Below are 14,459 nucleotides of genomic sequence, written 5' to 3'. Positions count from 1 at the left end.
TGTGACATCAAGCTACAGCTACAGAGAGAGTGTGTGTGTGTGTGTGTGTGTGTGTGTGTGTGTGTGTGTGTGTGTGTGTGTGTGTGTGTGTGTGTGTGCGCGCGTTCTAAGTTACCTCCTGGGTGCGTAGCTCCAAATGACTGGTCTATTTGCTCTATTGTCGGGGCAATGGCCTGAGAGTTGAAATGGACTCCACTGAAACACAATACGCACACCCAGTTACTATTACATCCATAAACATTAACACAGGTCGTATTGAATTACTTATTTATTTTATTCAAGTTTTATTGGTTTTCACACAGAATCAACAATAATACACTTCAATCAGCGCAACGATGAACAACAATGAACTCTGCAAGCTCCTTAGCTCCCCTTGTATTGAATTAGTTTATAATCTATGTGGCCATATTTGGATTGTTATAATGGACTCACTTCAGCATGGCTACATTACAGTAATGCCATGTCATTAGTCCTGAGAGCAGCACTATATGTGCATGAGTTGAGAGTTTAGAAGTTTAGGGATAAGGGGTAAGGCATGGACGAAGATATAGCTCACTGACTTCTTCTTTATCAACTGTTGATTGTTTTTACATTTTTCTCTCCAATTTATTCATCAATGTCAACCCCAACTGTTTGGTTTGGGGAGGGTGTCTCCTCTGATACACATGGAGGCGCCAGTAGGGCTGGGGCGGTATGGATTTGTAGTTATCACAGTAATAAGTCACTGTTTACCGACGGTATGGCGCTGCAGTATCTCCCAGAAAAAGGTTGTTTTGAATGAAAATAATTAATACAATAATACATTTATATAAATGTAAATACATTTATAAAATAACAATTATAATCGCAGTATTATCACGGTTATGAACTCGACAACGCGGTATGGTGGTATTGTTGTTACTGCACCCAGCCCTAGTCACAACCGACAGTGAGGAGTTTCACCGGGGAGAGCAACACGTGCGGAAGAAACGTTTACTGTCAATATTCCAGGATGACCTCCCACTTGGGTAATGACGCCCCCTGGCGATCATTCAGAGAAACTACTTCAGCTCCCGTACTAACGTAGGTAGGAAGGGCCTGTCACTCAAACCGGAGTGACCCGCCTCCAGGCTATATAAACCCCCGGAGGCGGAAGTAACATCCTCTTTTCACTCTCTGCGATATCACATTCAGATAAGTTGAAACTCAGCCTTTGTATTATTATTCTTCGCGCATTAGCCTAAAGCGGTGGCATTGGAGTCGCCCACTGGCGAGTGTTGAATTAACCCGTACTTAAGAATACTTATTCTTGTTCCGTCCTAAATCGACAGTTATTTCCTTTTATAACAAAGGATTATTACTGCTTGTTCAGGCCTCCGCCGAAGCAAGCGTGGCATAGCATTAGCCGTTAGCTTGTTAGCTCGTCTGCTATTGTTAACGTTAGCTACACTGCTTACCGCTTGTTCAGGCCCTGCCCGAATCAAGCGTGGCCTAGCCTTAGCCGTTAGCTTGTTAGCTCGTCTGCTTCTGGTTAACTCTATCTACAGTGCTTCGCCATGGATCCTCTGGCCTTCCTGCCGAGGCAATGTCCAGGCTGTCCAGGACTCATCGACGGACAGGATCTTCACCATCTCTGTGTCGGCTGCATGGGCGTTGCACACGCCTTCTCTGCACTGAGTCCTCAGGGGAGAGCAGGACCTTTCTGTGACTGCTGCGTGGCCTACGACCACGATGTACTGATACACCGGTTCTACCTAGCCAGGGCAGGCCTCGGGGCCTGCGCTCCACCAGGTGGGTCCACTGCTCTCAACCCCACAGCCCAGTCTTTCCTTCCCCAGGCGGCCCGCACCGTTGGTCAAGGTGCGGCGCTGCCTTCCGGAGATCCGCTTGGCAATCAGCGCGCCATTCCAAGTCAAGATGGCGCCGTGCTACATGAGACACCGCCTGCCGCGCAACCGACCGCAGCTAGCTCCACTGTCACTGGAGCTGGCGGGTCTGGTGAAGTCGCCGCTAAGAAGGCGACCAAGAAGGCTAACATCCAGATGACGAAATCTCCGGTAGCCTTTTCCCCTTCGGGCGCGGTGCCCAAAAAGAAACGCTTGGATGTGACCGTCGGGGACGTCCCCCTCGACGTGAGCATCACCAAAACAGTCCAGACCTTCAGGCGAGAGTCGGACCTGAGCTCCTGTCAGAGCGAGGGTTCTGGTTCTGAATACTCTGGATACACGGCCGAGGAGGAGGAGGACTCCGTCGAGGACGAGGGTTCTCGACTCACGGTCACTGTGAAAGGTAATGCCCCTGCGGCTCCAGCACGTCAACTGGACGCCGCAGGGAGCTCCCAGGCCTCCTCAGGCACCACTGCCCCTCCACCCGCCAGTCAAGCGAGTGAAGCGGGAGCAGAGGACGTCGATTCTGCAGCAGAAATGCTGGATCATCTCACAGTCTACATGAGAGCTCTGGCCAGAGTTGGAGAGGAGTTGCCACCTCCTCTCCCCTCTGAAGAGGCCGAGGATGATGACGAAATGCCCGGGCAGGAGCCTTCGGTTCCCGCCCCGTATGTCCTCTCCAGGCTGCCGCTGGTGAAAGGTTTCACCAAGGCCCTCCATTCCTCATGGAAGACACATAAAGACCCCAGGAAGCTGCCTTTTTCTGTGTTGGATTTGGTGGGCGGTGCGGAGGCAGGCATGTCCACCTGCCCTAACCTGGACCACCTGTTGGCACAATCTTTTCTGAGTTCCGTCAGACCCCAGTACAAAGATGTAGGCACAGCTAAAAACGGGCCGTTTGTTGGCCCCGTCGGCACCAACCCGCCGGGGTTCACTGTCCTGGAGGACAAGCTGCAGTCGGACAGGGCTCGTAACGCCTACCGGTCCGCTGCTCTGGCCGCTAAGGACCTGAATCTGATCCAGCTCTTGCTCGCTTCCACCAAGGACCTGGTCAAAGGTCTGCCCACGGGGGAGCACACAGCTGAACTGAACACTCTATTTGACATCATGCTGAAGGTCAATTGGCATGCGGTTAAGTGGATGGGCAGGTCCATGGACTACAACCTCCAGTCTGAGAGAGCCCGCTGGCTCGACTATGTCGACCTCGAGCCTAAGAGGGACGTGGGCGAGAAGCCTCTAGGTCCTCGCGGGGAGATGTACAAGTCTCTCATAAACATGGAGAACAGTCCCACCACCCTCATGGGTGGGGGCTTGGAGCTGCTGCAGGGTAGAGTTACCTTCTTCAAGGCGGCTAAGGACATCGTCGAGTCCACCACAGTGCCACAGGATGAACCGCAGCAAGCTAGGAGGACGTCCCGCTCCTCCCGCGCCAAGGAAAGGGGCCGCTCTGCTTCTTTTAAGAAGCACTCGTCTTCCTCCAGGGGAGCCTCTGCAGCCAGGGCGCCTGACAGGCCCCGCAGCAAGGCTGTGGTTCCCGAGCGCGCTCAGCCGCGCCGCCCGTCCAAGGATGGCAGGCAGCAGTCTTCATACCGCGGTGGCCGCGGTAGGGGACAGCGCAAATGACACTCTGAAGAGGGGAATTGTGCTGGGGCGGGGGTCCGAGGTGTCTCTCGGTCCCCCTCCCCCCAAACGAGGGCGTTTTTCGGTACCCCGTGTCGGGGAAATGAAAATGTTGATTTTGATGCCTCCTGTGTCGACAATAAACATGTTGAAAGAGCAAAGTCTGTCTCTGTCCAACTCTCTCGCACTAGCACAGACGACCCCATCGTGCATGCCTCCTGTAGTAATGATGAAGTCCTGTCAGGACTCGATAATCAATCACAGGTTTTATCAGAAACCAGTAATGTTAATGTCAAACAATTATGTGGTTCCTCAAGCGCGCGAGTGGGATATCCCTCGCGTCGACAATATGAATCCTTTATGCATGCCTCCTGTAAGAATGATGGAGTCCCGTCAGGACTCTTTAATCAGTCAGAGGTTTTATCAGCAACCAGTAATGTTAACGTCAAACAATTATATGGTTCCTCATGCGCGCGAGTGGATTTTCCCTCGCGTGAGCGATGCTATGAATTTAACCTTGAGTCAGAAATTCTGTCGGCCTACTATGAGCCCGGGTCAAGGGACAAGCATAAAGGCCTTAGAGCAGGTATTAAACGTAAAAGTTCCTCTCCTGTCAGGGGAGAATGCTTTAGTTGTGGGCGAGTCTGTTTATCAGTCGAATCGCTTTGCTCTTCCTGTCGCTCTATCGAGCGAAAACCGAACGCTTCCGGTTTCACCGGATACGGATTCGCTAGCTCCCCGCTTCCGGTTCGGCCGCAAAAGAGCTCCGCTAGTCAAGCGGTGCAATCAGAAGGTGTTCCCACCTTGCGGCCTATTGAACCCCTGCGCTCCGCATCCGGGTGTTCCGGATACGGATACGCAGGTTCCCCACTTCCGGTCCCGCCGCAAAATAGCTCCGCTAGTCAAGCGGTACAACCAGAAGGTGTTTCCGCCATGCGGCCTATTGAACCCTTGCGCTCCGCATCCGGTCGTTCCGGATACGGATACGCAGGTTCCCCACTTCCGGTCCGGCCGCCAAAAAGCTCCGCCGTCACGGAAGCACAGTGGTGGGGTTTCTCTCGCTCAAAACACGCTAGCACGCTGTGCGCGCCAGTGGAAGTTATGCAACCCGAGCCATTGGGTATTTCGAACGATAACCAGGGGTTACAGGTTACAGTTCGCAGATATACCCCCGCTTTCGAGCAGGGTTATTCATACCAGAGCACGTGGTTTAAAAGCAAGTCTTTTGAGAGAAGAGATCAGCTCATTGCTAAGCAAGGGTGCTATAGTGGAGCTGGACAGGACCCAATCCCGCATGGGATTTTGGAGCCGTTATTTCCTGGTGCCCAAAAAGGGGGGGGGGCTACGTCCCATCCTGGACCTAAAGGCACTAAACGTGTACCTGAAGAAGTACGTTTTCAGGATGCTAACAGTACCCACCATGTTACGGTCGGTCAGGCAAGGGGATTTCCACTGTTCAGTGGATCTGAAGGATGCTTATCAGCACGTCCAGATTTATCCCCCACACAGGAAATTCCTTCGGTTCGCCTTCGAGGGTCGCCTGTACGAGTATACAGTACTCCCTTTCGGTCTGTCACTGAGCCCGAGGGTTTTCGTGAAAGTGACCGAAGCAGCCATCGCCCCGCTGAGACAGCAGGGCGTCAGGTTGGCGACGTACATCGACGATTGGATGATTTCAGCGAGCTCCGCCCACGAAGTGGCGCGTCACACACAAGTGGTTTTGGCTCACCTGAAGGCCTTAGGTTTCATAGTCAACCACGGCAAGAGCATGCTGACTCCAGCAAGTCGTCTTACATTCATTGGGGTCCTTCTGGACTCATCCGACATGTCGGCCCGTCTCTCAGAGGAGAGGGTGGACAGGTTTCGGGAATGTCTCGACTCCTTTCAAGTGGGCCAGGAGGTCACTTACAGGAGTTGCATGGTACTGACGGGAATGATGGCTTCCGCAGTACATCTGTTGCGTTTGGGCAGGTTTCATATGAGACCTTTTCAAAGATGGATGTTATCCCTCGGGATCCCGCCCTCCTTGAAGTACAAGAAGGTTACGGTTTCCCCTTCCTGCGCGATCGCCCTGTCTCCGTGGCTGGTGGAGGGGTTCCTCACCAGCGGAGTCTCGATTGGCGAGGTGGTTTCCCACAAGTCGATCACGACAGACGCCAGTCTCAGTGGATGGGGAGCCACTTTCGAGGGGCGCACAGCGCAGGGGCTTTGGCCTCTGGAGATGAGGGGTCGTCACATCAACTATTTGGAGTTGATGGCTATACTCCTGGCGCTCAAGCATTTCGAGCCTTGGATTTTGCATTGTCACGTCCTGATCAGGACAGACAATACGACGGCCATGTTTTATGTCAACAAACAGGGGGGCCTGTCGTCGTTGCCACTGGACCGTCTGGCTCGAGAATTGACGGTTTGGTGCTTGTCGCGCCTCAAGTCGATCAGGGCCTCACACGTCCCAGGTCTCCTCAACAGCGGAGCAGATCTCCTGTCCAGGGGAGGTCCTCGCTACGAGGATTGGTCTCTCCACCCCAGGGTGGTGAGCCAGATTTTTCGCAAGTTTGGTCAGCCAGTGGCGGACCTGTTTGCGTCAGCGGAGAATACGAAGTGTCCGTTGTTCTTCGCGGTGAAGGGCAGTCCTCCCTTGGGGTTGGACGCCTTAGCGCACACGTGGCCGAGAGGTCTACTGTACGCGTTTCCCCCCTTCGACTTAATCCGACCCACTCTGGAGAGAGTCAGGAGGTTCGGTCTGGAGATGCTCCTGGTGGCTCCCTACAAGGGCACGTGGAGATCGGCGATCGCCCCTCTCCTTTGCGAACCGGGTTGGCAGCTGCCTCAGTGCAGGGACCTGTTGAGTCAGGCCAGGGGGGAGATCTTCCACCAAGACCTGCAGGTCCTAGACCTGTGGGTTTGGCACGTGAAAGGTTAAACCTGCTGGCAGCCGGTTTTTCTTCTGAAGTGGTTGATACCATTCAGAGTGCTAAGGCGCCCTCTACGAGGGCGTCTTATGATGGAAGGTGGAATGCCTTTGAGGACTGGTGTGAGTCGCGTGTTCCACCTGTGGTGGCTCATGTGGCGTCAGCCCAGGAAATTCTGGAATTTATGCAGAACCGCTTGAGAAGTGGTCTAGCATTTTCTACCATTAGGGGGTATTTGGCGGCTATTAATGCCTGTCACCTGGGGGTGGCGGGCAAGGCACCTTCTAAAGTCCCGGAGGTCATCAAGTTCATGCAAGGAGTTGAACGTTTGAGGCCGGTGACTAGGTCTTTGTTCCCAGTTTGGGATCTGCAGGTGGTTCTAGGGGACCTATGTCGGGCTCCCTTTGAGCCGCTTGTAGGGATGCCTTTGAAACTTTTGAGTTTCAAGACGGCTCTTTTGCTGGCTTTGGCCACGGCTAAAAGAGTTGGTGACCTGCAAGCTCTCTCGGTGTCTGCGGAGTGCATGCAGTTTATGAACAATGATCTCAAGGTGTTGCTCAAGCCTCATCTTAAGTTTGTTCCTAAGAACATGGTGGTTCCTAAGGAGCCTGTTGTTCTTCTGGCTTTTCATCCTCCTCCGTTTGTCTCGGTGGAGGATGAACGGCTGAATTGCCTTTGTCCTGTCAGGGCATTGAAGGCCTACTGTGACAGGACTGCTGGTTCTAGAGCTTCTTCTCAGCTCTTTGTAGAAATGGGCAATGTTCTTGTCAGAAAGCCGGTGTCTAGACCCACTCTTTCGAGGTGGATTGTGGATGCTATTAGGCTGGCTTACTCTAGTGCGGGTGTGGAAGTGCCGGCGGCACTTAAAGCCCATAGCACTAGAGGTGTGGCTACTTCGTGGGCACTGGCAAAGGGAGTCTCCGTTCAGGAGATTTGTGTTTCGGCGAATTGGTCTTCGCCTTCTACCTTTGCAGCCTACTATCACCTGGATATCGAATCCTCTTCGCTAGCGCATTCGGTTCTGGGTGCAGTTGCCTCCTCTACGTCATAGAGGAGTCGGATCTTCCCCTCCCACAGGTGGGCATGTAGCCACCTGGGGTACTTTGGGGGGACCCTGTGTTTTCCTTATATAGTGTGTCTTACTTATAAGGCGGACTTGTCCTTTTCATTTAGTTGAATGAGGCGGACTTCGGTCTGTCAGGGTCTCTCTTTATTTTCTCATGCCTTCACACCCAGGTCCGGTGGGCCTGGGACCTTCTGGGTGATGGGTCACGCCCGTTTGGGCTGTGCTCACCCGTATGAGGGGTGTGTGGGGGTATGAGAGTAGGTTGTGGCTTAGAGGGGAGTTTAAGAATCCCAAGTGGGAGGTCATCCTGGAATATTGACAGTAAACGGTAGGTTCCGTACGGAACCATTGTTTACTTAGATATGGAAGGATGACCTCCCACGTAATGCCCCTCTGTTTCACTGAATGTGGCAGAGAGTGGTATTAAGAGGATGTTACTTCCGCCTCCGGGGGTTTATATAGCCTGGAGGCGGGTCACTCCGGTTTGAGTGACAGGCCCTTCCTACCTACGTTAGTACGGGAGCTGAAGTAGTTTCTCTGAATGATCGCCAGGGGGCGTCATTACCCAAGTGGGAGGTCATCCTTCCATATCTAAGTAAACAATGGTTCCGTACGGAACCTACCGGTTCTGATCCCTGCTAGCAGTACATTGACACATTGACAGAGACCGCCATACTTGCCTGGCTTCCCATTAGGGATGTTAATCGACGCATTATTTGCGAATCGACGCGTCGTGGCCGAAAATCGACGCGTAGATCGACTTTTCTCACTTTTTTTCCCGCTAAGCAGCAGCTGAGAGGAGAGCAGCACAACGGCGCATTACTTTAAACAACACAACGTATGCTGCACTCATCAGAACTTGCATCAAAGCCCTAATAATAATGATAATACATAATTGCTCTTCCTTGTTAGCATGGAGTCTGTTCTCTAGAGACTAGAAGCGGAGTGACAATAAGTCCATGGAACGTGCGGGAGCGCTGACCGCTCGCTCTCATATATCCCCGGTGTGTCGCATTAACGTTAACGACGAGTAGTGTGGTTTGTGATCATCGCACACAACGGCGACGCTGCCATTAACAAGCGAGCTTTCGTGTCAAGCATGCATGCAGAGGCAGGAGGTAAACAAACCGCATCCAGTCCATAGAGTCGCACTGCTATGACGCGCGCATCATCCCGGTCCAGCAGTGTTTCTCAACCAGTAGTCCGACCTGACTAGCGCCGCATGCATGCACAACAGTCTCCGACACAGACACACACACCCGGTCCTCTCACATTTGGAAAACATTAACGCTTATAACCTTTTTGAACAACGATTAAAACAGTCATTTTTGGGGGAAAAACTTTAGAAAAATAAAAAAATATATATATTTTTCGATTTTTCGACTCGTACTTTTTGAGTCGCGGTGAGCATGAGTCGATCGACGCGTCGATTTTCGTTTTTTTTTCACATCCCTACTTCCCATTTTTGAGGAGCACCTGGCCAAGTCGTATGCACCGGGGAAGATTCAAACCCTTGTTCTCTGTGTCTATGACCTCGGAGACCCCAATGCACACACACTGACATAATACACAACTTAACATGAAGGCTCTATCTGAAGCCCCAGTGCAAAAAGAATGTCTAGATTCTTGGCGGTTTTGTATTGGCTGTAGCATGCAGACAGACACATTTGCATCCTAATGTGGTTGGGCTATTTTCACTCATAAATAAACAGTAAGTGTTCTCATGTTCATGCTCAAGGTTGAACCTGATAAACTGCATACTCACCAATATTTCAGCTTGACTTTACTCAGGTCATACACTTCAATCACCTGTCAATGACACAGGGAGTTAAGAAACAAGACAAACCCTTCTACACACGTACGCAATGCGCGCACACACACACACACACACACACACACACACACACACACACACACACACACACACACACACACACACACACACACACACACACACACACACACACACACACACACACACACACACACACACACACACACTTTGCAAACTACTAGGGATATTGCATTGACCAATTGAACCCTAACTATAACCACACACGCACACAGACAGACAAAGCAAACTGTTTTGAACATGGATGAGGCACCGTTGCTGACTGCTGAATGATTGTAAAAGCCTTAACAAACCAAGCCAACTTAAAAGACTAAAAGGGAGTCGGGACTGTGGTGGCAGTAGTCCAATGCAACAAGACGAGCCAAACAGTTCAGTTCAGATGCTGGTGCAGTGCTGCCCTTTTCAGCTGCACAAGATCCATATAGGTAATCAGTTCGTGATTTATTGTGTCCTCCCTTTTCTGTATTGAGTTCTCTGGAGGCCTCCACAAGAACAAAAAGCATTCAAATGCTACCATGGCTGCACATCTGCAGTGTGTGTAATATTGAACTGTAAGGTGAATAGTTTATTATAACGATGATTATTATTTTTCGTAAAAGGGAACTACAGTATTAAGGAATCGGACAGTTAAGAGGGAATCGTTAAGGAACCGGAAATCGTTAAAATCCTATTGATCATGAAATAAAATCATGTCACATACTGTACATACATCTGTCCCACATCAACAGGATAACGCAAAAAAGCTTACAGCTGGTTTCCATTGCAGTCCTTTAGCATGAGGTGTGTATGATGACATCTAGTGTGCTGCTGTTGGGGGCATGAGACGCATATTCATGAGGTGAGCAAGTCTCCGAGTGACTGCATGGGTGTACCTGCCAATCAAAGTGTGTGTGTGTGTGTGTGTGGGCGGGTTGCGCAGGCTAATCAGTATGCTCATTTATTAATCCGATGGTGTCCCCCGCCGAATATAGACCTAGACGGCAGGCTCTACAGGCTCACAACGTGTCGTGATGCTTGTGGATTTACGCTAATTTAAAAGTTGGTTTTCAATCTCTGATCTAATGATTATTACACCACTGATAACACGCATGTTATAACCATTTTTCTGTAACATCTTACAGAGCTGGCCTCTCCTGAACAATAATGATCTTGGTCTTCAAATGGTCAGTTCTTTCGTTCCAGATATCCATTTTGTTTCAGTATTGTGTGTGTGCACTGTGCAGTTTTTTATTTTCTGACATTTCTTTTCTCATACTCGGCTCAGGCTGAACGGCCAAACAAAGAGCCCTCTCCATATAGACTACCACTGATGCTGACTCGACTGAGTGTCAGCTTGGCGTGTCAGGGCCTTAAGGGGAACACTTAATTGCTCTTGCCATGACTATAACAATTACAGTTCACACCTATTTAAGACAAATAATAGTCACAACACACCAGATGACAATGTATCTAATATGTATATGTAGTTCTAATCACCTTGAGTCTCTGGCTGGCAGCGTCAAACAGCAGTTTAATTCCATCCTGAGTCAAGTTCAGTATGAGGTCATGACTGAGTGGCATCTGGAAGGGAGATGAAGAGACTAATGTCAACAACACCCCAACATATGCAATATGAGAAGCAACTACATCATGTATATATAGTATATTTTTTGCCTTGGTGCATACAAGCGTTGCACATTGCACATTCCACAAGACACTACATAGCCCAACTGCAGTGTAAATGGAATGGCATCTGTTCGATAATGAATCACAAGAGTTTACAGTATAGCATACAAATGGAACAGACGGACAGAGGGAAATTTATGCTAAAACAGGCTCACCGTCGTTTATTCTCAAATGTGAGAGTCCTTTGTGTTCCTCCCGGACCGGCTGTTACTCCATCCACATAGTGTGATGAATGGGTGTGTGTATGCGGCAGGGGATGGATGAGTGAATATTAAAGAGACAGTATGATCATCAATCATCTCACCTGTTCATAGTATAGCACCTGGACATTTTTGATGATGCGGCAGTGTTTCTGCAGAATAGAGATGGCCTGGGCCAATGGCATCCCTGAGAACATACAGTACAGACGCATTAAGTATGGATGCCTGCATGCACAATGCACGTAATATACATAGCCCCACACACGCACACGCACACACACACACACAAACTTCATTACGTGGGTAAACACGATAATGACTCAATGAATCTGTGGACTAGAGAGTAGAGAGTGATTGATCTGCAAATTAATTATTTCCTAAATCATCATGTTTTTTTAACCATTTCAACCCCAGCATCCGTATTGCGGGGAAAGCTTTCGCAGGAAATATCAGATCAACAAGCGCTCACAACACTGCACGGATATTTTCAGCGAAGGCTTTCCCCACAATAACAGAAAATACACTATGGTATAGAGCCCCGAGGGACTCTGGTCAACCATATAGGGTTTAGTGGTTAAACAAAGACCATGTGAGTATACATACTGTAAGTATTCAACTGTCCTGTCTAGGGATGGGACGATATGAACATTTCATATCACGATGATTGTGACAAAAGAAACTGTGATTTACGATATTATCGTGATAATCAAAATCCATTATCCTGGGTCGGAACATTTGTCCAAAAATATCTACAAGTTGCGAGCTTGTAGATCGGCTATTTTCTGGCTAAGACATTTGATAGTGAGTGAAAAAAGACTGTATCAAGTACATATATAAGTACCTTTTACCGATTCTAGAGGGTTCAAGCGGTACCAGTTATGCAGCTCAGCAAATAAAAGGTGAATTGAACGCAGTGCATGACAGCGGACAATATCATGATAAATTGAATCTCCACGATACGATTATCTTGAGTGTTTTTATCACGATAAACCGAACGATAATATCGTTTATCGTCCCATCTCTAGTCCTGTCCTGGAAGAGGGTGGTTCTAATGATTTTTCCATAATTTAAAGACTCAACACTCACCTAAAGCAAATTCCCATTGTTCATTTCCAAGAGATCTCTCAGGGACCACCTCCAGATCCAGCATTGGCGAGTAATGGGTGTCTGCTCACCTCACCTCAGTACACAACGGGACCCTACGAGGGACCCCTTTCTCTCTAGTCACAACAAGGCCAGATATATCTGCCTTAACCCAAAGTCCCTCAAAGTGATGCGTACACTTTGTTGTTCCAGACCTACCTAATTCATATAACTGAGTAAAAACAAATGCTACTCGGCAAGTACAGTAAAAACAACCTGTTTGTCTCCAGCTCTATAACAAGGCGATGACATTAAAAATAAAAAAAAGGTCCAGAAATAGCGATAAGAAGATGCCCACAAAAACACCCAGAGGTGATGTAACAAGCTATAGCTATTGATGCATCAGTTTATTGTGACCCTCTCTGGGAACAAGGTGCCTCAGTCACTGTGACAGCTTGCACAAGAACAGGTTACGCAACTTGACAGCTATGACACTTACAAACAACACACAAAGCCAACTGTGGATCGTGGTCAAATCCAACACAAACCATAAAGCTCCTAAATCGAACAGCAGAAGACAGCTGGCGCGTCGAGCAGCCAGAGAGGTCTCTGCTTCTGCTGCTGCAGGGCTCGTTATCGTCACGGAACGATCCAATGTCGAGGACGAGGTGCAGTCCTGTCGCTACAAGAGTCTCCAACAGGTCGATCGAGCCACTAACAAGCACAACGGAATAACACGAATTTAAATCAAAAGGGTCATAAATAACAACGCGCTAAACCTACTGACCCGTCCCAGCCTTAACCGTCAGTTGTCTAGCGTTCAGATGCGTGTGGTCGCTGGCTGGCTGCTTATGAAACACATCAAAATCCTGTCAACAAGATTCTCTCACTAACGCCGAGTGGTTAGCTGTTGCTCTACCCGTACGCTCAAGGCAATAATAATAATAACACGGTTTAACAATGAAGTACAAATATAAATAAGTTACATGTAGAAAATGTTACAACGGTAAAACAGTGCGAAGCGCCGCGCTTCAGACTGGCAGGACACATAAACAAAGAAAGCAAAGACGAGCCGTGTGTGCGTCTGGCTGTTTTTCTTTCTTCCTTTCCAAAACGGAGACGTTGGGTCCGCTATTAGCTCTCTCTGTCACGCTCAATGTTCGCGGTGTGTCGCTTTGACTCGTCGCTCCCAACGTCCCCCGGTTCTGCTAAATAAATGTCCACTGCGTCTTTGTTGGCTGAGTCACACAGAACGCCTGTAATGTCAACAGGAACAGAGAAGAGACTGGGGCAACACAACAACTTCAAGCATCAACAACAGACAGCAGGATCAGCTGATCAACCAACTTCCTGTGTGCGCGACGTTGACGTGATGACGTGTTGCTCTGTCAGCTGACACTGTACGTGATGACGGTTTCCATGGTTTCAGCAGCCTCTGGACACAGTGGACAGTGGTTTTCAACCGTTTTCATAGCCAGATCCACTATTTATCCGGCATTTGAGCCACGGACCACCGTTTGATGAGATTTAGCCTCTCAGACCCAACACTTTGAATATTTTGCTGTCGTTGGATTAGATTTTGACCACAATTCCATGTTGTATTGATCGACTGATTCATTGATTGATTACGTTTTAGAAGTTTGCTTAGGAAAAGGTGCAGGTCACAGGACAGTAGGCTACAGTTCACTGATACACAACAAGGTCAACTAAGTTCGAACCGTCAGCTAAAAGGATAAAGACCACAAGAAAAATGTTGGGCTTGTTTAAATTGGGGTCCCCTTTTTCGAATACAGGAAAGGTCGACCTAAAACAAAGTCGACCCAAACTCGTTTCCAAACGGGTCTGTGGCCTTAGATGCAGAATAGCCTGAAATCTAATCTTTGCCTCTGGGGGTCCCTGGAACAAAATATTTTGCGATATGGGTCCATCCGTGGAACAAAATATTTTGAGATGGGTGTCCGCGGCCAAAAACAAAAGTTTTCCTGAAAAAAACGTATGTTGCTATCATTGTTTCTCAAACTTTGTCATGTCAAGGACCCCCAGAATGATATGTATTTGGCCACGGACCCCCATCGCAAAATATTTTGTTCCAGAGAGCCCCAGAAGCAAAGATTTGATTTTGGTCTAGAGGGTAGGCCTATGCACGTCCACTGGGACCTGCCCCCCTAATCTAGTGGCGTTTCCATAAAGCCTCTT

At 49.1% G+C, this 14,459-nt stretch overlaps 1 protein-coding gene across 3 annotated transcripts in view; it reads right to left on the bottom strand.

The window, feature by feature from the left end:
* phaf1 (phagosome assembly factor 1) overlaps positions 1–13,519 on the bottom strand; it is a 29,557-nt gene extending 16,038 nt beyond the window's left edge. For 2 of the 3 annotated variants that reach the window (XM_080737417.1, XM_080737418.1), the window contains exons 1-5: positions 12,267–13,519; positions 11,285–11,367; positions 10,792–10,875; positions 9,229–9,272; positions 116–195 (exon numbers count right to left, since the gene is read on the bottom strand). In XM_080737417.1, coding sequence (XP_080593543.1) covers positions 116–195; positions 9,229–9,272; positions 10,792–10,875; positions 11,285–11,367; positions 12,267–12,330 — 355 coding nt within the window. In that variant the 5' untranslated portion in view covers positions 12,331–13,519. Of the gene's footprint in view, positions 1–115; positions 196–9,228; positions 9,273–10,791; positions 10,876–11,284; positions 11,368–12,021; positions 12,123–12,266 lie in introns of those variants that run through there. The other variant, XM_080737419.1, reaches the window with a different exon arrangement.
* Positions 13,520–14,459: the final 940 nt, after the last annotated feature.

This window comes from Nannobrachium achirus, assembly GCF_963921795.1.
Source record: "Nannobrachium achirus genome assembly, chromosome: 11".
NCBI classification, from domain to species: Eukaryota; Metazoa; Chordata; class Actinopteri; order Myctophiformes; family Myctophidae; genus Nannobrachium; species Nannobrachium achirus.
Note: the sequence above shows the minus strand (reverse complement) of the source record. Positions and strands in the feature narration are given on the sequence as shown.